Raw genomic sequence first — 26,134 nt, forward strand, 5'->3', positions numbered from 1 at the left:
ACCATCTCTCCATGTCAAGAGACATGTACTGATGCAATTAAAATTGAAGTATTTGGCAAAAATGTCCTGCTTCACATTTGGAGGAAAGAAGGGAAATAGAACACCATCCCAACTGTGAGGTACTGTGTTATGCTCCAGAAGTGGCTGGTGCACATCACAAAATGTATTGCATCATATGTAAAGAACATTATGTGGAAATATTAAATGAACATCTGTGTGTGGTGTTACTGAGTGGAAGGATACCCTTAATGTTTGACCCAAGTTTATTTGTATAGCACATTTCAGCAACAAGACAGTTCAAAGTGCTTTACACGATGAACATGAATGAAAATGAACGTATGTAAACTTCTGGATTTGAAGAAATTAAATAAATCTCCTTAATTTTTCTGGCATGTAGCAAACAGAAATAATTTTGGGAACTCTAAGTGAAAAAACAGGAAAGTTGCATAAAACTGTATGAAAATGTCTTTTATGCATTGTTTGTATATATGTGTTTTCAAATTTATATCAAGAGGTCAAGGAGGTAAAAAATGCAAATATATGTCAGTCATAAAAAAAAAAAACATGTTACTGTGGAACATTTAAAGCTATCTGTTACTTGTGATTCCTGGCATGTAGCACAATATTTTTGCTTCCCAGTATGCAGACTGGTGTCTGTAAGCTATTTGTGGATATATGGCATCTATAAAAGGAAATCTGTTGGACAACACGAGCTGACACTTTTGCTCATTCAGATTCATGATTAGAGCTGAACAGTGGGCACCTTGTTTTGATGAAATCCGAAGCCTTTTTTTCGAACCCTAAGCTGGAGCAAACATTTTAAATGGAGAGGAATCAGAACAGGACAATTGAATAAGAATGTGAGAAAGGTAAGAAGATTTTCAAATGTAGAATTTCATATATGTACATCTGAATACATGTAAACTAACCATCCTCTTAGGAGTCTTCTGTTGAATGAGCTCAGCTTCCTGCATTTGCTCTGTTGATCTGTGGCAATATAAAGTCTTGTTTTAAATTATGAATTTATTAAATATTTAACCCAAAGCCAAATACAGTTGAAATATGAAACAAGATGTTTAGGTTTTTATTTTACATAATAACACAGTTCGATGCTATCCTCTCACTCTACCCCCTACTAACTGTTACCCCCCTCCAGGCATACGGACAACATAGAGACAAACACTGTCACTTGATACTTAACTTGGCTTTTGACCTAGACTGAAGTGGAAAATCGCTTTAGTTACATTTAGGTTGTTGCAGTAGTTCTTATCAACCCAGTTAATGTCAGAATTAAAGGCTGGATGATCAAAAATATTAGTATAGACCTATTATTCATACTATGTATTCACATATTTTTTTGTTTATCCTGTGCAGTTTATTACTCTAAGAGTGCAACTGAATATTATACTGACTGAAATATGTACATATAGCTTTATATTTGGGCAATTCTTTCAATACTGCAGTTCAATTCAGCTTTATTTATATAGCGCCAATAGGGACAAATTATAATCTCAGTATTTGTTTATAGTCCATAGATAGAACCCTGTGGGCTCAGTAGCAGCTGGTGGGGTTGTAAATTTATACCCACTTTCCTGTCTGTAAGGAGGGGCTGTGAGTATGTCTGTAATTAAACTCTTTACTTTGCGTCACACCCAACTGTTCATGTATGCATGAAGCACAACTATATTGATGCACATTTTAAAGTCAGTGTAGCACGGCATTCGCAGGCCTAAAGCTTTAATTATAGTAATAAAATAGCTATTTAAGAACAAATGCAGATGTTTGTTGGAGAATAGTCTTTGACTTTTCTAAATCACTGCAGGAATGTGCTTAGAAATAAAGGCATCATTTGACAGAAGCAAAAACAACAGGGACACTTTTAAAGTGGTTTAACAGTCTTTCTTTTATTCAATTTTAATAAAGTTCATTTGTCACTTTCTGGGAGGTCACTGTTAATGTGAGTGGCTGTAAGTATTCACACACAGGGGGGTGGGTTGGTTCTTCTCCAGGAAGACATTTAGTGCTTCTTGCATTGGCCAAACATGCCAGAAGCAATAACCTGGCACACACACAGTGACAACATACAACACACTGAACGAGGACCAGCTATAAAATCTGAACCATGAGGACGGCATGATCTCGGCAGCGCTGACAGCGATTCGTTTTCAGCAGGGCTTCACTGGGCAAGCAGGAAACACATGCTCAGCCTGTCACAGGGTAAACGTACCCCACTAGGATCACAGATGATGAGCAAATAAAGGGTTGAGATGACTTAACCACATAAAATTAGGTTGTGAAACAGTTTGTAATCATTTTAGCTGAGGGTTGCTTTAAATTTATGACTAATAAACTGTATGCCACTGAAAGGTCTCACAGCTCTTGTATGAGATAAACATACATGATATTGACATGTTGGGTGAACCGTTCTTTAAGTAAGTGCGATTACTGCAGAGTTGATAGATGTTCAATTGATGGCAATAGTCTGTAGAAATGTACACTATTCTCACTTGAACCCATTTAGCCATCTAGATATAATAAAAATGACTTGCTGAAGATTAAACCGAGCATCAGAATAGAGAACAAAGGGAATGTAAGTGATTTTGGATGTAGCATTATTGTTGTTGGAGCCAGACCTGCAGGACTAAAACTGCTGATTTGCTGGGATTTTCAAGGAACAACCATCTTTCAGGGTTGCAAAGAATGGTCCGAAAAACAGAAAATGTCCAGTAAGAGGCACTGGTGTATCCAAGAATGCTTTGATGATGTCAAAGGTCAAATAGGGAGACTGGTTCAAAATGATAAAAATTCAACAGCAGCTCAAATAACCACTCATTACCACCAATGTAAGCAGAATGCCATTTCTGAATGCACAGCACAATCAACTTTGAAGTGGATGGGCTACAGCAGCAGAATAACAAACCGGGTGCCACTCCTGTCAGGTAGGAAAAGAGAAACTGAGGGTATAATTAAAAAATAACAGGCTGGAAAAACATTGTCTGGTTTGATTAGTTTGAATTTCTGCTTCAACAATAGGATTGTAGGGTCAGAACTTTGTCTAAACAGTATGAATGTGTGTTTATATAATCCGCCTTGTGTCAACAGTTTAGGTTGGTGGTAGTGTAATGATGTGGGGCAGATATTTTCTTGAAACACTTTAGGCTCTTTAGTACCGACTGAGCCATGTCTAAACTCCACAGTCTACCTGTTTATCGTTGCTCAATGATCGTCTCACGATCAACTTTAAGGTCTCGAAAGAGAAATGGGGGTTTGTAGTCATCTCACCAATGTTATGGGCCTGATCCACTTCAGGAGGTATTGATAAACCTGTTACTAGTATGAATCTTTGGCCATAATAGGGGACTGCAAAACAAGCGTGATGTAGTAAACTGATGCAAAGCACAGTGAGAGCAGAGTCAGCACATGATCTTCCAGAGTCTGTTTTATCTGAGGAATATGTTGATCAGAAGAATCTGATGGAGAAAATCACTCCAACTTGCTTGAATTTGAAGCACTGTTTTCATTTGAAAAGCCTGCATGGGGATCACGTCATATAGATTGACCCTTTAGGTCTCAGGCATTGCTCAGATAAATGTTTCGAGTTATAAACCACGTTCCATTGGTTCCATAATCACAGAGCATGCTGTAAAAGCATATCTGAAGCGCCGATCTGAAGCTAAAAGCCTAAATAGTTTATGTGCAGGGCGTGTGGGGTCTGCAGAGATTTTAACTGCCCTTTTCCTGACCCTAGACCTGTATAAATCCTGGATAGAGGGAAGGTCTATCTGCAGCCTGATTGTTTGTTGCGGTCTAGGCCTGTCCTGTTTTGTGGATGAGCCAAACTACAGAGATGGACGAAGACAGGACAGACTGAATGATGGCAGTGTAGAAGATGACCAGCAGCTCCTGTGGAAGGTTGTACTTCTTGAGTTGCCTCAGGAAGTACAGTCTCTGCTGGGCCTTCTAATAAATGACCATTTGTCAGAACTTTTGTATTTTTTGTTGATGACAGAAAAATCTATAGTCTCATCTCATATGTCAGAAACTCCTCTTTTTGAACATGTAAAAACCCTGTTTTTTTTATAATCTGCATTAAAATGACTTTGAATGATCAATTCAACATACAGTCATCATGATTAATCTTTAGGCGTAGTTGGCGTAGTATTATATTTAGTTCACTTGAGGATGGATATACATAGCCTGAGGACCTGAAAAAGACTTCAACATTTATATGTTAAAATCCTAAAATTGCTAGAGGGTGTACTATTTTTTTTTAATGTCATGCCTGTATATTTTGTTCACTTTTAATAGTTTGAAGACTTTACAATTTACTCGAGTAATGTGCAAACATAAAAAAAGCAGTGCAACAATTGCTTACAATTTCTGTCTATTGTCAGTATTATGGCTCATTTCTGCCACAGACCATTTTCAATGTTTCATTGCATCTCTGTCTCAACAAATTTAAACAATATCTAACAAATGCATTCATATATTCCAATCACGACACAAGGGAATTATGTTAGAGATCAAAGTAATGAATAGTAACTGCAATAAGGATTGTTTAATAGGATAATTTTCTATAATTTATTAAGTTACACAGGATATAAATGGATAAATTACATAACAGATCTGGCAGATTAACTGGTAGTGGAATAACAGTTGGAAGATAGCAGCTTAATTATGTATTTAATTGTGTATTTAGCTAACTTCTTAGATGAGACAGATATGGAGAAGACAATTCCCTTGATTACATCCAACTTCCAATTATCAGACATAAACATGGCTACATGTTCATTCTCTGCTTTCACTGTAAAGTATGCGATGTCTCATAAAGAATGTAAAGAATAAACTAATGTCATGTAAGCTACACATCAGACACATTCAATGTTTGCTCTGTGTAATGTAATTATCCAGGACCAGTAAAAAAGTTAGTGTCAGTGATGTCCTTTTTGTTGAGTAACTTCTAAGGTTCCAGGAAACATTTTATTTATTCAACACCTCCACGTGCCTTCAAATACTGGTCTTGTAATAATGTCATTGCATTAATGACATTATTACAAGGCAATTGTAATTTAACAGGTGTCTTGTTAAATAAAAAAAATTTTTTATATTAATTTCTATGACAGTCAGTCATTTTCTACCGCTTATTCCATAGTGGGTCACGGGGGGAGCTGGTGCCTATCTCCAGCAGTCTATGGGCGAGAGGCGGGATACATGGTGGGCTGCACGGTGGTGCAGTTGGTAGCACTGTTGCCTTGCAGCAGGAAGGTCCTGGGTTCGTTTCCCAACCAGGGGTCCTTCTGCATGGAGTTTGCATGTTCTCCCCGTGCATGCGTGGGTTCTCACCGGGTACTCTGGCTTCCTCCCACAGTCCAAAGACATGCCTGTTAGGTTAATTGGTCACTCTAAATTGCCCTTAGGTGTATGAATGAGTGTGTGCATGGTTGTTTGTGTGTTGCCCTGCGATGGACTGGCGACCTATCCAGGGTGTACATTTGCCCATAGACTGCTGGAGAGTAGGAATGATCAGTTCCAGCGGGGGAAAGGCGTACAGTAGGACTGGCAGCCATTTGTGCGCTAGAGCATCCAGTCCAAGCGGAGCTTGTCGCTCTGTCACTGAGAAAAACATCGGACACTGAGCATTTTCCCCTGATGCGAAAAGGTCGACCCCCGCTCGGCCGTAACTCTTCCATATCTGGGACATCACATCGCGGTGGAGTTTCCACTCTTTGTAGCGGGAATTGCCCCTTGACAGCAGATCCGCGCCTCTGTTCATTACCCCTGGCACGTGAGTCGCTCTTAGCGACAGCAAGTGTGAGCTGGTCCAGATTATCAGTCTGTATGCCAGCTCGTGTAAATGACGTGAGCGCAGACCCCCCTGTCTGTTGATGTAAGCAACCATTGTTGTGTTGTCCATTCTGACCAAAACACGGTGCCCTTTGATAAAGGGAAGAAAGTGTCTCAGTGCCAGCATCACGGCCAGGAGTTCTAGACAATTTATGTGAGCTGTCTGTGTTTGTGGACTCCAAACGCCGTTTACCATCATCCCCTCGTGAGTGGCTCCCCAGCGAGGCATCTGTCAGCGAGGCATCTGTGGTAATTACCTTCCTCATCAAGATGGTTCCCATGGTAACGCCGGTGTTGAGAAAACCGGGACGCTTCCACGGGCTCAGCGCGCGTGCACATATGAGAGAAACCAGGACGCTGTGGTGAGCATGGCGTGTGGGGCTCAAGCTGAGTGACGCCACCCACCTTTGAAACGGGCGCATGTGTAGACGGCCGAGTGTGATGACCGCCAGCGCAGACGCCATCAGACCGAGCAGTCTGAGGCATAACCTGAATTTCACCTGTGTGCCTCTGCGAAAGAGTGCCAGACAAGCCTGAAAGGCTTTTACTCGTTCCGCTGAGAGGTGCGCTCTGAACTCGACTGAATTCAGGGACAGGCCAATGAAGGTGATTGTTTGTACTGGGGTTAAAATGCTATTTTCCCAGTTTATTGTGAATCCCAGAGCTGTCAGATGTAAAGTAAGCATCTTGGCATGCGTCATGAGCTCCTCTAAAGACTGAGCTGCAATCAGCCAATCGTCTATATACGTCGCCAGACGCATCCCCCTTTCCCTCAGAGGCGCGATGGCTGCCTCGGTGCATTTCACGAACACACGTGGGCTCAGTGAGAGGCCAAAAGGAAGTACCAGGTACTCGTATATCTTTCCCTGAAACGCAAATCTGAGGTATTTTCTGTGAGGGGGTATATAGGGATATGGAAATATGCGTCTTTCAAGTCTATGGAGACAAACCAGTCTCCTTGACGCGCAAACTTTATCAGAGCTGCGTGTGTTAGCATCCTGAACGAATACCGTCTCAGATATGTGTTCAGAGCCCGCAGATCCAATATCGGTCGCAGACCCCCGCCCCTTTCCGCACGAGAAAGTATCTGGAGTAAAACCCGTCTCTGCTTTGCTCCTGCGGTACCAGCCGGACAGCTCTTTTGTGCTGCAGGGAAATTATTTCCTCTTGCAGGACGCGAGCGGACTCTCCCCGGGCGTATGACTGTACTATGCCCTTGAAACGGGGTGGGGCTGTCACAAATTGGAGCCTGTATCCCTTGGATACAGTCTTTATCACCCAATCTGATGCTCCACACGCTCACCACAGCTGAGTGTTGTTTGCCAGTGGACCTAAAGGTGCTTCCGTGTAAACACTGCGCAACACCGGCTGAGGGATCTGCTGTTCCGCTACAACTGCTAGCTGCGCTCCACCCAGGTCTGCTTCTTCCACAGAAAAAGCAGCCTGCTGTGTTAGAGGTAGGGTGAGAGCTCCCCTTTGAGGCCTCATGTGCAGCTGTGGCAAGGGTGGAGCAGGAGCTCCCCCTTGTGGCCTCATGTGCAGCTGCACGGCCATGTCCTGTCCTTGTGTTATTTTTAACATATTTTTCATGTTTTTTCGTTGTGGCTGCGCCCTCGGCTCCAGGCCTGGATGCGTGCCAGAAAACAACTTTATTGAACATGTTGTGAAGGGGGAAGGTCGGGTTTTTAGACACTGGCATGTGTTTGTGCACTGGTGTGTGCTTTCTGGCCACAGCTGCGGCTCCACTGAGCTCTCGGTGGCTTTGATCCTTCTCCGCTTCGGTCGGCTCGATGAGCTCCAACGTTGGCTCTGCAGGCCGTTTGAGTTGCCTTGAACGTGGCGTTCTGAACTCGAACTGGGACAGGATGTGTCCTGGTAGGGGGGTGCAGGTGTCTGGCAGATCCTGCTCTCCCACCCCGAAGACGGCTCCCTAGGTAGCGCGCCTCTTTTTCTTTGCGCTCACAGTAGCGGAAGGGGTTGCTTGGTTTCCCAGCGTCGTCGGGGGAGCGAATGGCTTCCTTCCCCAAGCACCTTTGAGCTCGGTTTGTTTCCCACGGTCCGCTGACTGCGGCTGAGGCTGGCGTTTGGGGATGCGGTAGGCCGGTCGAGCCACCGCTTGAGCGAATGGCACACGGGGTGCTGGAGGGGGAGGAGGCGGCGCTTTCCTGGGTAGACACAGCTTTGGCGCTTCGCCTTCCCTCTTTTTTTCCTCACAGCGTTTTTGCATGGCTGCCACAGTGGGGCCGAATAAGCTCTTCGGGTCCACGGGGGTGTCGAGGAGCTGGTTCTTCTCTCTTTGAGACAGGCTAGACAGGTTCTGCCATCTAGCTCTCTCCTGAGTGACCATCAGGGCCATGGCTCTCCCGGATGCTTGGACAGCACTTCTGTGGAGACGCAGGCATAGGTCTGTCACCACACACAACTCGTCCCACAAATCGGCCATCGGTGTGCCAGTCATCTGCTCCTGTAATTCCGCTTGGTGAGCGAGGAGAAGAGATGAAGCGTTTAAGGCTTTAACAGATGCAGCCACCGCCTTGTAGCTTTTCTCATTCAGAGCGGACTGAAAATAATCAGCTTTGAAGGGAAGGGTGGGTCCTGCCACTGTCATGGCTGACTTCTGCGATGGGTGCAGGTGAGATGCCAGCAGAGGTTCTACGGGAGGCAGATGTGAAAAACCGCCGGCCTCCATGCCCATCCAGTCCAGTGCCGACCCTCCCAGGGCGGGGTTCTTGGCGGTGAGAGGATTGCTCCAGGACCGGGTTGCTTCCTCGAGGCACTCGGGAAAGACTGGCAACAGCTGTCTGCTGGAAGATTTGGCTCTAGGAAGCCGCTTCCTCTCATATCAAGATGTGGTAGTTTCGGTGAGGGTTTCCGGCCCCTCGATGCCCAGCTTCTTTGCTGCCCTTCTGCAGACATCATGCAGGTCCGTTGCAGTCGGGTTTGGGGAACCGCAGCGACTGGTGTCATCCGTCACCGAGGGCTTTGCAACCAACTGGATGGCATAAGGCCCGCAGTCCAGCTCGTTGTCGTCAGACCCGAGACTGATGGACTCCACTTCAGATTCGGATTCAGCGTTAGCAAGAGTGCTGAAACATGGAAGTGCGGCCTCGTCTTCCTCTGGGTCAGTCAGTGGCGCGACAGCGTCGAGCTGATCACCCCAACTGGCTCCAGCCAAAGTGGGCTCTCTCTCATCAGTACCAGGAAGCTCCGGTGGCGGGGGATTGGCTATCCCCATCATAGGATCAACCTTTGACAGGTTAGCTTGGCGTGCTAGCCTGCGCTGACGAGACTTAAGGGAGAGCGTTAGCTTGCTCTGTGAACAGTTAAGCTAGCCCAAGTTACTGTGATGACCGTCTGAGAGGTGCTTCTGGGAGCGAGAAGAGGTGTTAGACTGAAGATCACCTACGTGACGTCGGCTTTTATACTGGGAGGAAGTCCCTCCCATGGGAGCGGACGTCACTTCCGCCTGCCAGTCAAGACTGGCGTAATGTAATAGAGCTTCTGGGGGACAGGCGCTGGAGGCGTGTCCCATAGTGAGATACCGAAACGAATGTTGAAAGAGAACCAACAACCTTTCTTTTGAATAGTCTTTAGTAGCACATGTTCTCTACCGGTTAGCCGTTAAGCTAACAAAGAAGCTTAGCACCAGAATCAACACATACCTTTAAAATACCAGGATTAATAAAAGGGTTAAAATGCATAAGCGCGGACGGCGCGATATGAGGAATGTTCTGGTTAAAACCACCCTTTAGATAAAGTTTCTTAACTTTAAAACATACAAAGAACACAGAACCGGTGCGTGCCGTAGCTAGCCTACTAGCGCTAAAGATAGCCAGGTTCCACAAAACAAAACTTCATAACATGAAAACGTTTAGATAATTTCATCCTAAACCTATCTGTTAATCTGCCCAAACCTAACCTCTGACCATGTTGAGGGAATGTTGTCCAAGGGTGATGAAGTTCGAATAAACGTCCACAGTCAACAAGTGGTTGGCTTTCAGCTAACCTCTGCGTTCGCTCTGTGAACAATAGGGTCAGCTCTGGAGAGCTGGGTGGCTGTTTGTTACCGTAACACGGTGGTGCAAGCCATAGTCCGTCCTTCAGGCTCGGCTTGTAGAAACAGCTTCTCTGCCGGGGATCTCTCTCTCTGCGACACAGTTTTGCTTCTGCGGGACTTCGGAGATAAAGGTATGCAACTCTTACACCTTAATTTCCCCGTTCATGAATGAAAATACCGGATACACAGACAGTATTTCATTCTACTTAACTTTGCATATGATCGATGATCGTATGGCTTTGGATCCAGTTGAATTTATGTCTTTTTTCCAGCAAAAGACATCAGCGCGCTTTGTTCCCTCCTATCCCGATGGTCATCGGTGTAGAAGAGAAAGACTTGTGGAAAGGTGGGGGCTTATATGCGGCAGTGTCATCGTGGGGTGTCCTCTGCTACCCCCCTTTCCCCCTTCGGAGTTGTGCTTTTATTTGGGTAATGGCGCCACAGGAAGTCCGCCGTTACCCCCTTTCCTGGCTGTGCTGGAAGAAGGTTAATGCACTTTATTTTGAAAAGTTCCGGAAAAGTATGTACCAGAGTTTTAGTGTTGAAATCCATGGCTGTAGGTCCCAACAAGTACTTTCTATGGGAAGGAAAAGTAAATGTTAATGGATGTAGCTCCTTTAGTCGTTTCTCATAATTTCCTATTACCAGTACTAAAACTCTTCTTCAGTATTTGTTGAATATCTTCTTCTTCTTGTTTTGTGTCAAATAACAACAAGGTACAAGGTTTTTCATTTTAATGTCTATTTGTCATTTTCTTACTGGGCTGGATGAGAGCCTGAACTGATTTGAACTGATTAAATGCTTATGAATCTGGGTGTGTCGTAGCTTTCAACTGCATAGTGATTCATTAACTCCCCACCCTCTGTGTGAGTGTGTCTGAGTAATGATAGATCACCAGTGGTGAGGAATAGTTTTATCACCCTGTGCAGGAGAGAAATGAAGTCACATGTAATCGTGAGAGCTACTCTCAAACCTCAGTGTTTCCTCCCACTGTCCGTTATGGCAAGAACTTCCATGGTGTTCCACTTAGCATTAACTACAAGTACATTTTATTGTGTGTCTTAAAAAAATGAATGAGAAGGGCTTTTTACGTGTGTTACACTAAAATATTTTTATTTCTGTCCCATAACATTTACAGGTTTCAACAGGGATGCCCACTAAGCCTGCAGCTTTTACCTTCGTGCCTGTGTTGCACAAGCTACCAATTAAAAGCATTCTTGTCAAGAATGAGAGGTCTGCTACCCCAAAAGGAAAATCAGACAAGGTACAGCAAAAGCACCAGCAGCAGCACAGACCTACAAAGTGACAAAGTGATAATTTGTGCAACTGGTTTAAGAACCTGTGATGTTACTGTTCAGGTTATAAAGACAGATTCTACTAAAGAGAATAAGGTGGTCATATTTTTAAGTTTCAGTTTATTAAAACATTTCAGTGCAATTTCAAACAGGAGGTCGGCCATATTGGATTAAAGCCACAATTTTAAAGTTTTGCTTTCTGTATTTTTTTTGTCTTCAAAATTTGTCAGCATTCGCCTAAGGCTCTCAAATAGGCCCTAAACTTTGACCTCTATCCATGAAACATTCATCATTCATTCATCTTCTACACCGCTTATTCCATAGTGGGTCACGATGGAGCTGGTGCCTATCTCCAGCAGTCTGTGGGCAAGAGGCAGGGTACACCCTGGACAAGTCGCCAGTCCATCGCAGGGCAATGAAACATCAAATTGTTAAAACACGCACATTAAGATTGAAACTTTTCATGCCTGATGCAGATCTGGTTCCCAACTAAATGACATAGTCTTATACCGACATTACCAACGCCTCCCATACGGTGAGCAGGAAGAGAAAATCTTTTACTTGTGGACACCTCACCTCACCTTTTAGCTTCTTAACTGCATCAACTTCAAACTGTTACTTTTCATTGGAGGGTATGGCTGTGGTGGGGAATTTCAATATCAAATAGTTTCAGAAAATCCGACTGTAAATTGCATTTTTATAGTTGTTGTGACTCTCAAAGGCCTAATACTCTTTCATAAGATTTTTACTTTGTCATAACAGACCTCAATAAATGCTAATTAATATGATTTTTAAGGCTCGCAAAAAGCACTACCATCTGGCTATTGTTGGGACAAACAGCCATGGTTACAATGTGAAAGGTCAGTACAGACTTTCCTGGAACTTTCAAAATAAATTGCATTAACCTACTTCCGGCACAACTTAGGAATTGGGGGTAACAGCGGACTTCCCATGATGCCACTGCCCATATAAATCCCCCACCTTTCCAATGGTGTGATCTCTTCCACGCCGGTGTTCATCGGGATAGGAGGAGAAAGCGCGCTAATGTCTCTTTGCTGGCAAACAGACATAAACTCTTCAACTGGATCCAAGGGTGTCATACGATCCTCAGCACAGTTCATGAGGTTAGGGTTTGGGCAGAACAATAATGGAAAATAGATTGAAATGATCTAAATGTTTTTCATTTTATGAAGTTTGGTTTTGTTTGTTTTGAACTCAGCTATCTTGGTGCTAGCAGAATATCTGCAACACACGTGTTCAGTTTGTGTTCTGCGTGATTCTGCTGCTAAGCTATCAGCCTCCTTTGTTAGCTTAACTGCTAACAGGTAAGGACACGTGCGTGCTGCCAAATAATATTTACCCAGAAAGGTTTAGTTTTCAATCCAGTAAATAATGTGTCCGTAACATCATTTTACTAAATTTGATAACTAAGTAAACACCATTAAGCCCCATTTCTCCAGAAAGATTTGGCTCTTTTCCAAAATATTTCCTTAATAATATTTCTTTAAATATTATTTCAATAAATAAAGGCAGCTAATTAGACCCCATTGAGAATTAGTCATCCAGAAGGTTGGTTTTATTCAGCAGATCATTCTTAAAACATTATTTTATTAAAATAATAATTTACCTGATCTTGCATTGTGAATGGTTGTCTAAAGGTTGCTGATTATTGTCTAAGTTGGTTCCAAGACTAACTTAACTTCATTTCCAGATTCTTCAAGATAATCCTTGGTTCTCAAACATAAACATTGCATGGTAATGTTGCATCACTCTTTCAGTCATGATTTTCAATCATCTTTAATCAACTTGTTTATATTGTACATAGCCCATTAGTCTTCCTTATTCTTTAATTCTGCTTGGTAGTTTAGTTGGATTGTTTTAGCATAGTAAAGAGTTTGTTGATTGAAATATGTTTGACTTTGAGTTGACTCATTTTTGTTAATAAATTCTTGTATTTTAATAAATTGTGTGAATTCATTCCATATATGTGCCGAGTTTATGCTGTTCAATAATGTCAGAGCTCGTCTCACACCTTTCCATTTTGTCCTAATACCACTGCCTTACTGGGCTGGTATTCACAGGACAACCCTTAACAGACCGAAATATTATTTGATAAAATATAAAAATATTAATATTAAATATTAAATAATATTTTCAGAGTCATAATCTCAACTCTATGCAAGTTGTGTGTGAATGGATCAAGGTGGCGATGGTCCAAGGTCTTGCTGCAAAGTTATGAAAGTGATCAGAATAGTTATTAGCATGTTGCCTTTCGGAAAGCAGTTAAAAATAGCTTGTAGAGCTTAGATTTATCTAAAATAGAAATCCTTTAAACAGAAAAATAATACTCCAACTCAAAAATGGTTCAAGAGGCAGGTCAACTGTGTGACAAGATTCTCACCTCAAAAGATTGATCAGGTCAGGATCGTGAGGATTAAATTTCTTCACTACAGGGTAGTAATCAATCTCACTTTTATCTACAACACTACAGAATGGCTTCCTCCTTTTGTACCTTATGTTAGGGGACAAACGGGCAAAATAAATTCAACTGTTCAGTTTTTTGTCACATTTCTACAACATCCATTAAATAGAGAGAGTTATAGAAATATAGACTTACACATCTTATTACTAAAAGTATTCACTTGGATCTCGAAATCAGCAAGTTCTGTGACCACAGATGTAAAAATCCTGTATCTAGTTATACAGACTGTTTTTACAAACATTTGTGAAAGAATAGGTCACTCTGAGGAGCCCAGTAAATTTCAGGGTAGTACAGATATTCTTAAAATCAGTCATAAAATTTCTTCGCTACTAAATACTCCACAGTCAGCTGTTAGTGGTATTATAACAAATTGGCAGCAACTGGGAACAACATAAACTCAGCCAAGAAGTGGTAGGCCACAAAAATATGACACAGAGATCACCAACTTTCTGAAGCGTCAGTAGTTACAGACCTCCAAGCTTCATACGGCCTTCAGATTAGCTCAAGAACTATTCAATTCAATTCAATTCAATTCAGTTTTATTTATATAGCGCCAATTCACAACACATGTTGTCTCAAGGCACTTCACAACAGTCAGGTACATACATTCCAATTAATCCTAACAATTGAACAGTGCAGTCGGATTCAGTTATTTATTAAAATTGGAAAAAAGTTTTTCTGTCTAAGGAAACCCAGCAGATTGCATCCAGTCAGTGACTTGCAGCATTCCCTCCTCCCGGATGAGCATGTAGAGACAGTGGACAGTCACTGGCGTTGACTTTGCAGCAATCCCTCATACTGAGCATGCATGTAGCAACAGTGGAGAGGAAGAACTCCCTTTTAACAGGAAGAAACCTCCAGCAGAACCAGGCTCATTGTGAGCGGCCATCTGCCACGACCGACTGGGGGTTTGAGAGAACAGAGCAGAGACACAAAAAGAACACAGAAGCACTGATCCAGGAGTACTTTCTATGGGAAGGAAAAGTAAATGTTAATAGATGTAGCTCCTTTAGTCGTTTCACCTAGAAAGAAAGAACAGATAAACTCTGAGCCAGTTTTCAAGGTTAGAGTCTGAAAGAGAGCACATATAATTAGTTACAGTAAAAGCTCAGTCAATTTCCATGTCTACACGCAGGGCGCTTCATGTAATGGATTTTCATGGCTGAAAGGCTGCATCCCAGCCTCACATCACTTGGTGGGCGTAAGATATCTGATCCAGGGGTGTAAAGCGCAACTGTTCTTTAAAGCAGTGGACACATCCCTGTCTGTCTGACTATCCATTGGAGGGGCATGGGTTTGGCAGTTGTTTGGAAAATTACACTGATTGCAAGTGTCAGGGGTAAAGTTTGGTGCAGAGAAGAATATGGTGTGATCTGCTTTTACCTCCCTGCGTCAGCTAACCAAGACATATCAGATTATTTCTTTGTTCCCAACACTATCAAACAGTTTGAGGATGGCAACTTCCTGTTGACCCCACACCAGTTCATAAAGCAAGATCCATAAGACATGGACGAGCAAGTTTGGTGCAGAACAATTTGATTCAACCAGACATCATCTTGGCAGAACACCTTCAGGATGAATTAGATCAGAGAGTGCTAGCCAGAGAAAGCTCATCGAGGATCAGTAGCCTGTTTCACAAAACATTGTCATAATATATATAACATAAGCCGGCAGTAGAAGTTGTCTCTCTATGCCATCATTTTCAAAACAATAATGGCAGTGTAGGAATCCTTTTGTTGGCGAGGTAAATGCTTCTATATATCTCATCTTAATACTCTTCTTTCTTTTTTTGTTTTGTTTATGCTTTTAAATCCTGCTGTTGGTCGTGCACACACATTCCTCCCTCAACCCACTAAACCCGCTTTCCCCTACACAAGTCTGCTGATTCGAGGCTGTGACTACCTTGCTTGGTGAGTCAGGGGTCTAAAAAATGTGGGGTTACGTCTGTCCCCTTGGTACATCAGTACTTTCACAAATCAAATAGAGAGCTTGAAGTGTTTTGAGAAAGGGCCTACTGTCTGGCCTCACAAATGCATTTTAGGAAGAAAGGTCAGAAATTTCCATAAATACACTCAAAAACCTTGTGGAATGCTTTTCCAGAAGTGTTGAACCTGTTAAAGCTGCAAAGGCTGGCATCGCATTGGGGATGTCACTTAACTACATATGTGTGTGAAGGCAAACAAGGGAATACTTTTGGCAATATAGTACATAAGCTAACTGCATTTAAATTACATCTCTGAAACCACTGCGCATGGCATAACAGTAGAGTGCACGACCCATATACGGAGGCCTGAGTAATCGCTACAGCCATCCTGGGTTCAAGTCCCGGCCTCGGTTCCCCCTCTTTCCACCCCACCCCACTTCCTGTCTGTCTATTTTGGAAAATAACAAAAAATAAAGGCCACTATTGCTGCAAAAAAATTAAATCTCCATTGCATCATTTCCATTCTAATGTGAGATTCTGGTTCAAAAATCGTAGAAATTGCATCTTTATTCCACATATTTTGGGCTATGTGAGGTGTCAACACCAAATACTTTTTTAAAGTGAACTTAGAAATCCAGTAAGATGCTTTGCCAACATGTTTAACAACATTTTAAAGTTAAACATGACATTTTAACACAGAAGTTAACCCAAATATTAACAGAAATAAACATAATTCCCTAATGCCCTGCGATGGACCGGCGACCTGTCCAGAGTGTACCCCGCCTCCGGCCCATGGAGATAGGCACCAACTTTCCAGCGACCTACTATGGAAGAAGCGGCAGACAAAGACTGACTGATTAGCTGACATTTTCTTTTTTAAAGGGATTATTTTCTGAATCAGGGCACAACAAAATGTCCAGCAACATTAAAGTGCACTGCAACATTACAAGTAACCTCCCCAGGGGGTTGATGTTGACCTCCTGTGGTGCAAATTGCTAGAGGGTTTAAATTGCTAATAGATGTTTATCCAGCATCACCACAGTGGTGGATGCCTGAAGTCAGCTTGCTGGCTGCCTCCAGCCAGACTTCAAAGGTTTATTTTCCTGAGGGAGACAGCACCATTAATTTCTAAATTTTCTCCAATATTATTAGCCCAAGGATTGGCAGGCCTTTTGGAAGTGACTGTAAGCATAGAGCTGTACAGCTCCAACACATATAGTAAAGGATTGGGATTTTAAGAAAACCCTTTTATTTTAGTGGTTTGTGTACCTGAATACGCCGCTGCTGTCACTCTCATATATTCTGGACTTGGGTTTCAGTTTACAAAGACTTTAAAAACAGGATATGTAAAAATGTAGGCTGGGAAATGTGAACACAAAATGCTTGATTGGATTCAATTCTGTAGAATTTGGAGGTCAAGTAAACATAATTAAAAAGCATTAGCTCTTTTGATGTCTTCATCTAGATGAGAAAGACAACCAAATGTTCTGAGTGAGTCGAACAATTTCTAGGATGAAAGACAGACTACATATGGGTGACAGTAGCTCCTGGAGTGGCTTTGTCAAGGAGAGACATGATTAAACATCTCATGGCCCTTTTGAGAAGGTGTCAGAACTTCACATAGAAATGCAAGGCCAAATGAAACTTCTGCAAAGGTACAAAACAGAGTAATATTATAAAGCTAATGGCAGAAATAACTGCAGATAATGCGTAAATGGAGAGTAGCAGAAGAAAATAGCAAAGTGGTCACCTTGTCCTCCTGCAGCCTAAGCCCACAGCAGCATAACTACAGAGATAGTTCAGGATAACCTGAGCTACTCTATAAGCCAATCAAAAAGGTTTTAAGCCCTGTCCTAAAAGTAGACATGGTGTCTGTCTCAATTGAAAGCTAGTTCCACAGGAGAGGGGCCTGATAGCGATTGTTCCAGCATTTTGGATAAGGTGAAGGCATTTTTAAAATTTTTTAATGGAAGGTGTGGGCTTCCTGACAGTAAATAATTGCAATAGTCCAGCCTTGAAGTAACCAAAACGTTGACTAATTTTTCTGCATCACTTTGTGGCAGGATAGTCTTAATTTTGCCAATTTTATGCATAGAGCAAAGAAGGTAGTCATAGAAACCAAGGTATGAAATACCTCAAGATTTGGATGTGGACGTGGATGTCTTAAAATTATGTGTTTGGAATAAACTCACATTGATCTTTCTGGTTGGGACATGTTGTCCGCACAGTTATGACTGAGAAAATCAATTAATTTTTGGTGGTTTCCAAGTCTTTGTAAACGCAGTTCTGGTTTTCTCATCTAACTGTTAACACACTCCTAAACCTTGTGGAAGATGATTACATAATAATTAAAGTTGCTATTGTTGGCAAGGTTGAGTCCATTAACAAACTGGACTTTGTAGACTAAGAGTAGGATGTCATCAAAGTTCATGCACATAAAAAAATAGTTAAAAAGTAGATGCAAACATTCTTCCCAGCCAAAACATTTTAATAAAATCTATAAAAGAGCTGAGGATGAAGAAAGATTGCTTTATTCAAAGAAATATTATCTTAACCATAAATTCACAGAGGAATTCCTCAGAAGAGTGAAGTTCAGAGTTCTGCCTTGATGTTTGCACTTCCCTTACCAGAGCATTTTTAAGCATCGGCGCATGAACCTCAAGAAATTGATGGCTCTGACCTGAACAATCAAACAAAATGCAAGACACAGGGTTCATACCCTGGCACAAAATGTCATGAGCTGCTCCAAAACTAACTGCCAAGGGAGACTTTTAGAAGCATGGGGATGAGGAAAATGTCATCAAAGATCTTAAGATATCCGAGAAAGATTACATCTGGACTTTTTACTGCGAACCAACAAATTACTGTGATTCTTCACAGTGTTGAAAGTAACAAAACAAATTTTTCTGTTTCCAAACCTCCTGTAGCCATAATAAAATGCAGAAAGAGCACTCAGGTTTTGATTATTAATTTGCATTCAAGTCGCTGACAAGAGCTTTGTAGCACAAGTGTAAAAATTCTCTGTCAAATTGCAATGCCACTTTATATCAGAGTTTGTTCTTTCTCTTTGTCCTTGGTTCTTTGTGAATCACAGATTGCCTTCAGCTCTCTAAATTACTCAAGGCAATGCACAAAAGCAGATATTTATGAAAATGCACAGTATATTATTTTTACTTTTCTTCTACTCTGATGTTTCAAAGCGACTGGGTTTTGAAAAAATTCAAACACATTGGGCCACAACTTTCTACATAGTATTCTTATTACTTTTTCAAAATTCAGCATTGTAGATATTACATTTGTTTATATAAGATTATTTTCAACTTATTACAGTCATTAAAATTGTAAAATTATAAGCGTATTATAGAAGACAAAATGAATCAGTAATTTCAGGTTCCATGAATTTGTGGCTTGAAAACAGGAAAGAGAATTAAATAAACCGTCATTTTTCCTGAAGTCTCTCATTATGGAAGCCTTTCATTTCTCTGACTGATGATTATTCAGAGAAAAATAGGGCAGCTCCAAACAAAATTTTAAATTAGTTCAGATGATTGAAGGCTGCCAATCAGTTGATGTGTATTTTTAGGATGATTATTACCATAAATAAAAAAGTTCCAGCCAATTATGATGCCGGCAAGAAGTTGTTACTCTTTTGCTTTCTTTTCCCTACATATTGTATTCATATCTTTAATGAAAATCCAACAGGACACATTGTCTCTTTTTAATTTGGAATTATGTTTTGGTAGATTTAGTTTTTGATTGTTTCGTGATATTTGTATTCATGGTGTTGTGAGAATAAACTATAGTTTTTACCTACAAGAATAGACATAGTGGGAAAATAACTTTTTTTAACTAATTTTTCAGAAAATCAAGTTTGATGAGTTGGATTTTACATGCAAAACATTTTTAAATCTGAATTTCTTTTGTAAAACACTCAAGTACGATGGGTTTTGTTTTTACTTCTTTCTATTCTCTGTAGACCTTCTCACATTTTTCCTGTTGGAACCACAAATTAAATGGAATTGTATGTAATATACCAACAAAAAGTCATATTAGTTAACTGTTTACAAATGAATATCTGAAAAGTGTTACGTGCATTTGTCTGTGCTAATGATGCTGACCTTTTTAGACTATATACTCTACTTCCTCACCTGGAATGCCCTGCATGATGTGTCTTGCTGTCTTTTTTTTCTCTACTGAAAATAATTAACACAGCATGCAAATTTAGAGTTGATCATTTGTGTTAAACTATATGAATGTACATAAATAAATCAGTCTCATCAGAATTAGTCTCATAATCTTTAAAAAATTAGGCTAAAGGATAAATTTTATCCCCTTGAGCAAATTCTATCACACATTCAAAGAGGCAGAGAGATTTTCTCAGATTTATTTTGCATAAAACATCAATAATTATACTTTAGTTGCAGCTAATAAGAAAAACCACATCTAAACTAACTAATGTAATCAAGGATTATGTTCATGTTTAATATAGGAATATAATCATGTATTAAACATGCTAATAGTTTAATTAAGTAAAAAGATAAGAGATAAAACCGAAGACACTGACACTAACTACAGCTACAGCTGAAATGTATTTCTGGCAGATGAAATTGCATGTTTAAAATAGTATCTGATATGTAATCATGAATATATAAATAAGAATGTGATCTAAAAAATCAAAATCAATTTTTTTATCAAAGCTTTAACCGACTCGCATGAGTTTACAAAAAGAGGTTTGTAGCTAAGTTCTTTCAGTTCTAATACTAACATTAATATGAGGGGGAAAGGAAAAAATAGAGGCAAAATTCAAAGTCTCAGAACCAACTTTGACCCATCAGATTTCAGCACTAGAACCGCCACTAAAGTTGGCTCCCAAAATCCTATGTCTCATCTCAGCAAACAGTCAAAATCTAGCCACATCTTGTTTTTAATTAATAAAATAATTTGAATGTGCCATGGGTTTACACAAAAAAACCGAAGAACAGAGAAAGAAAAAATCCTATCGGCCAATCCAGAGCTGGATGTCGGAGAAGGAGACATCATAAGGTGCTACATCGCCAATAGGAAAAAGATTTTGGAAAATATTTGGCTTTATCATGTTACCCAGCCAAGAAAAAAATGTATTCTATCATTTTTTTCTACAACAATCTTTAGACTGGGGGACACCAAAAATATCAATAATCTATTACTCTAGACAATACTTATCTCATGACTGTTATTTTCCCAAAGATTTTAGGTTTTAAACATCAGATATTTTAAGTTAATAGAAAGATTCAAAAGAAACGTTCATTAGTTTTTGACCCTTTAAAGCCTCTACAAGAAATACTGTAGCTGTCAGAAAAATCAGATGTTTACTAAATATAAAATTTAGCCCAAAATATTTATACCCTTAGTAGATTTAGATTTAAATGTATCTCTATTCAATCAATAAGACTAAAAAAGAAATTAATCACCTTATTTCTCAAAAGGTGATAAAACAATGTCACAGGCGTATCAACTGTTTTTATTTCGATTTTATTAAAAAACAGCACATTGAACATTTTTATACCCTTCTAAATATTCACTTGAGAAACTACTAACCTTGTTAAAGAGGTCTCAGAGATATTAAACAACAAGATTCATTTGGCATTATAGGATTAAAGGTAACTAATCTTTCAAGGTTTCTGAGTTTCCAAATTACCATGCCAAAAGATTGATATTTGAGTTAATTTAGCATGTTTTTAGAAGCAATCCGAGTATAACACTTTGAGGTCATTAAAACTTTCATATTTTTAAGATTCTAGGAATCAATCACCATGGGATGAGAAATTTTAGTAACCAGATCTCAAGGGCATTTTGAAGTGACCTGGAGGAAAGCAGTTAAAATGTGTGATAGGTCAGATCTGCATGTCTATGTACTCTACACAAGGGCTTTTATGAGCCTTGAACTCCGTTCACTTGCTATTAAAATATCAAACAGAGCAAGATTTTCAGTGATGGGCTACACAAGCACTGCTTAATGTTGACATCAGTGCATCATTTTTTTATAAATTGTACATAAAATAAAGTTAAATTCAGGCACATGATGATTGTAGGACAACAAATGAGCCTCAAAGAAAACAGCGCCTTCTACAGATTGAGGTAGGTGCTACATTAACGTGAGCAGGCGATGTGGAAGTACATGTGAATTATCTGGGGCATGTGTTGTGGTGAACCCAGGCTCAGCCCTGAAACTCAGCGAGGCTATGTGAAGTTTACCTCAACTCGGGTTTCTCTAGTTCTGCTCTGCATAGATGTTTTTTCTTTCTCCCCGGTCAGAGCATAGCTGCGTCCCAGGAGAGGACAAGCAGAGAGACCATGTCAGAGGAAGACATTTGCGAAGCAGAGATTGTCTTTATCAAGGACATTTTGGAGCGAGGAGAACAAAACACGGTCCAGCTTGAGGCAAACCCCCAAGTAAATCAATTATTTTACATAATATATTACATAATCATTTTATTAGATTCACTTTTTCAAATGTACAGAAGAAATACTGTCATTGTCTGATGTGCACAGTTTCGAATGTGTTTAATTGGATCCTTAAAGATATGATTGATAATGTAAGAATTATATTGAATTTAAGATGGCATGTCAGATGTAAATGCACTGTAAATGACAGATGTTTTAACAAATATTTTTCTGCATGTCCAACATGAATTTTAAGCATAAACTCTTAGACAGGACTGGAAAAATGAAAAAAGAAAAATTACACCTTTTTTTTTTTTTTTAGTTCAGTCTTTCACCAGATCACAAGAGCCTCTCTCGCACCAAGGCGTCTCCTTCAGTCCGTGCCCTGTCTGAAAATACACCCGACCATGAGGCCACGGCGACAGTCTCTATGGCAACAGTTGTTGATAAATGCAGGGACAGTCCTTGGCGGCAGCGCCCCAATATCTCTGGACATTCTGAACATAGCTTGGGCTACTTTGCAAACACAGTCCCTGTGTCAGAAGATAGAGCAAGCACCACAAACTCTCCAGACCTCTTCCCCACTCCGTCTTCCTCCAGAGAGTCCATCCAGTCAGATGGCTTGGATAAGGAGCGGAGTTGGTACGCCATGCAGCCTTCCTCTGTGGTGTCTCCTGCCTCTTTTAGCAGAACTGTTTCTCAGTGCTCATCTATCCGCTCTGGAGTCTTCTCCCCTTCTGTGGTTCAGGTCAGGAGACACTTTCTTGCTCCCGGCTCTAGTCTGATTCACACCCCTCAGACCTGTTTTTCGTCCTGTGACAGCCTGTCCTCCTCCACGTGTCCTCACACCCCCACTCCCCGGCATCGACCCCCACTCACACGACTCTCTCTCCTCACTGCCATCCTTAGAAAAGGTCGTCTTCCTGTGCTGTCTTCTGCGCTGCAGAGGCCTTACACCCCCTGCTGGCCTGTTAACCCCGTGACTCTGTCTGTCTGCAAAGCATGTTCTGCTGCCTCCAGCGTGGCATCTATTCCCCTGAAGTTTTCCTCTCAGTTTTCCTCATCCACCTCTGTAGACAGTCAAAACCCTGTGTGCCGAGAGTCAAGCATGTTTCTCAGTGCTCCTCTGATGGTGGAGTCAATGAAACGTCATGTGAAATGTCCTCAAACACAGGTGACAAGCAGTAAACTTAGAAACAAACAGGTCATTTCACCTCCACTGGTGAATAGGAAGAAACTTCCTGAAACTCCCCTACCCTTGTTCCCAAATTTGAAATTAATTTATGTGCCAGAGCATGAAATCCCAGCCACAGCGGCTACAGCAAACAGCTCTATTTCCAAGCTGCATGAGCTGAAGCCCAGCGTGCTCCTCAAGGACCATACAAGTAATAACTTAAACAAATTCATGTCCCCAACCTCTACATCTATTAAGGTGCCTGAGACCTCTGTGCCCCAGAAATTGACTTTCCAACCAAATCCATCTCTCACTAGGCTCCAAATGCTATCTCAGCAGCTGAGATCTCCACGTGTCTCCCCTCCTCATCTGCAGCCCTCTCTGCCACAAATCACACCTTCGGACACAGGTTCCAATCTCCCTCATTTACAACAAACCAAAAAGTTTGGAGGATGCGAGTCACAGTGGAATTGCCCTCCTCCATCAGATGTGGATCTGAGAAGATCCACATCTTCTCAGACTTTTAAGAAAGTCCACAGCCTGTCTCCCTTTTGTTACACAAACATAGCTATTTCCAGAGGGCCATCGCCTGCCGGTACGCCCACACCTACACCCTCCCCTGCTCCACCAATCAGAGACCTGACCTCATCTCCTTCCTCGTCTCTCTGCTCCACGCCCTCCTCAAGGCCGGGGAGTGAAATGTCAGACTGCAGTGACGTGAAGGATAAAAAAAGAAAGGTAGTGTGCTTGTCTGTCACAAGCATGACTTTGATACACTAATACTGTTAGTTTATTTTCCTGGCACACGGTGTTCTCTCACGCTGTGGGGTTAAAACAAAATGTCATCTGCTGTTAGGATATCAAGTGTTGTGCTCTGTTTTTAGATTTCTGTTTGTGTTTGTCACATGAGCCATTGCTGCTGTTATAGATTATCAATCAGCTGAGGTTTCCACATCAGTGCTAATGACCGCACATCCCATTTTATGTCTTATTTGTCTCCAGCTTGGGAAATCTTTGTTTAAAAATTAAAAGCTGATAAAAATTCGAAAAATGATTCCTACATTAGGAAATCGGTTTTTTTAATATTTATTTGAACAGGGGGGACATTGATTTTGTATATGGCACAGCCACCCAGCTTTCTTACTCATTAAAAAGAAAACATAAATTGGTTGACATTTACAGCCATCTGTGCAGCAATGTGGTCTGGTTTTCTGGGACATTTAAGAAGCCTTAAACTATTTCACAATAGTCACTCTAAAATCCTAATAAAAACACTGAAAGAAAGGTGGTAACATTACAAAGATGTATAAAGGCTTGAGGAGTATGGATATTTATTTTCCTGACTACCTTTTCTTACTGTGGTGCGACTGGAGTGTTCTTGGGCTGTTTTGCATCAGCAGTGAGTTAGAAAGCTTGCTCCAAGAAGTGTAAAACGCATGATGAGTTTTATCTCCAGACATTTTACAACAATATTCTTCCCTAAACTGGCAGAAACAATTAATTTGCATTCATTGTGTGCTTTTTTCTCTTCTTTTCCCTAAACAGCAGGCGCACAGGATTAAGTCAAGCTACAAATCACTGGCTGCAATTCCCACAAACACAATTCTCTTGGATCAGCAAGTGAGTACACATACTTAACTCTAATCCCTCTAATACCTCCTGTTTTCTTGTTAAACATCTAGAAGATTGCCTTACTCCCCAAGAAAGTGTTGGTGGGAATAATTTACATGTCAATATATTTAGAAGGGCAGAGATAGGGCAAATCTCCAAACCTTTTAATTGACAGGGGGCATGAACATTTTAAATATTTCCTGAAGAAATTTTATGTCATGTTTTTTTAACCAGTATTTGTGTAAGAAAAAATATTTAGTTTAGCCATTAAAAATTTTCTTGCTGCTTGTTTTGGCCTTTCCCCAATCACACTGTCTTCAGGCAATTTTGCAAAGCTCATTGCAGAAATGGCAGATTATAGTTTCTTCTGCAGTCAGTCAGTCATTTTCTACCACTTATTCCATAGTGGGTCACGGGGGTGCTGGTGCCTATCTCCAGCAGTCTATGGGCGAGAGGCAGGGTACACCCTGGACAGGTCGCCAGTCCATCGCAGTGCAACACACAAACAACCATGCACACACCTAAGGGCAATTTAGAGTTACCAATTAACCTAACAGGCATGTCTTTGGACTGTGGGAGGAAGCCGGAGTACCCGGTGAGAACCCACGCATGCACGGGGAGAACATGCAAACTCCAAGCAGAAAGACCCCTGGCTGGGAATCAAACCCAGGACCTTCTTGCTGCAAGGCAACAGTGCTACCAACTGTGCCACCGTGCAGCCCCTTCCTCTGCAGTTTCCCGGTTAAAATTACCCGGGTTTTTATATTTCACCAATACCTTTTTTGGCATGTGTTTTTCAGATTGATATTCAGCAGCAGTAGCTAAAACATTTGCATTAAATTGCAGGCATTCTCAGCAGGGAACACCACCTGATTATCAGGAATTAATAGCCAAAGAGCTCTCTGTCAGGTGCAATAGATGAAGGAGTGAATTCGCCCACTGGCATTCCTAAACAACAAGCCCTACACACATAAACACAAACAAGTTGTCCCCAAATACAAGAATTTAGTAACAAAATACTTCAAATTCCAGTAAAAATATGTAGTAAGTAAACTCTTTACCTAAACTGGTAACATTCAACTAAGCTATTAAGTAAAAATGAAAAGAATAAGGAAAACTGATAAACTACAGGAGAAAAACAATACAAATGAATGAATAAGAATCAAACTGAAACACTAAAAACAGAAACAATGCATGGACATGATTATTCAATGTGAATATGTATGTTTAAGAACCAAGGTTTTTTATGAGGAATTTGTTACCCTATGCTAATTTGACTCAATTTCAAAGAACAAAAATTGTTATATATTAAACAACAAGACCA

The 26,134-nt window shown here is 40.9% G+C and overlaps 1 protein-coding gene across 4 annotated transcripts in view; it reads left to right on the plus strand.

Moving 5' to 3' along the window:
- The first annotated feature begins 715 nt into the window (after positions 1 to 715).
- Positions 716 to 26,134, plus strand: part of LOC124859153 (muscular LMNA-interacting protein) — a 56,659-nt gene continuing 31,240 nt past the window's right edge. For 2 of the 4 annotated variants that reach the window (XM_047351727.1, XM_047351728.1), the window contains exons 1-7: positions 720 to 869; positions 9,877 to 10,032; positions 10,174 to 10,387; positions 11,040 to 11,165; positions 21,897 to 22,034; positions 22,348 to 23,937; positions 24,745 to 24,819. In XM_047351727.1, coding sequence (XP_047207683.1) covers positions 10,211 to 10,387; positions 11,040 to 11,165; positions 21,897 to 22,034; positions 22,348 to 23,937; positions 24,745 to 24,819 — 2,106 coding nt within the window. In that variant the 5' untranslated portion in view covers positions 720 to 869; positions 9,877 to 10,032; positions 10,174 to 10,210. Of the gene's footprint in view, positions 870 to 9,876; positions 10,033 to 10,173; positions 10,388 to 11,039; positions 11,166 to 21,896; positions 22,035 to 22,347; positions 23,938 to 24,744; positions 24,820 to 26,134 lie in introns of all 4 variants that reach the window. The other 2 variants (XM_047351729.1, XM_047351730.1) reach the window with 2 other exon arrangements.

This window comes from Girardinichthys multiradiatus, chromosome 22, assembly GCF_021462225.1.
Source record: "Girardinichthys multiradiatus isolate DD_20200921_A chromosome 22, DD_fGirMul_XY1, whole genome shotgun sequence".
In the NCBI taxonomy this organism is placed as follows: Eukaryota; Metazoa; Chordata; class Actinopteri; order Cyprinodontiformes; family Goodeidae; genus Girardinichthys; species Girardinichthys multiradiatus.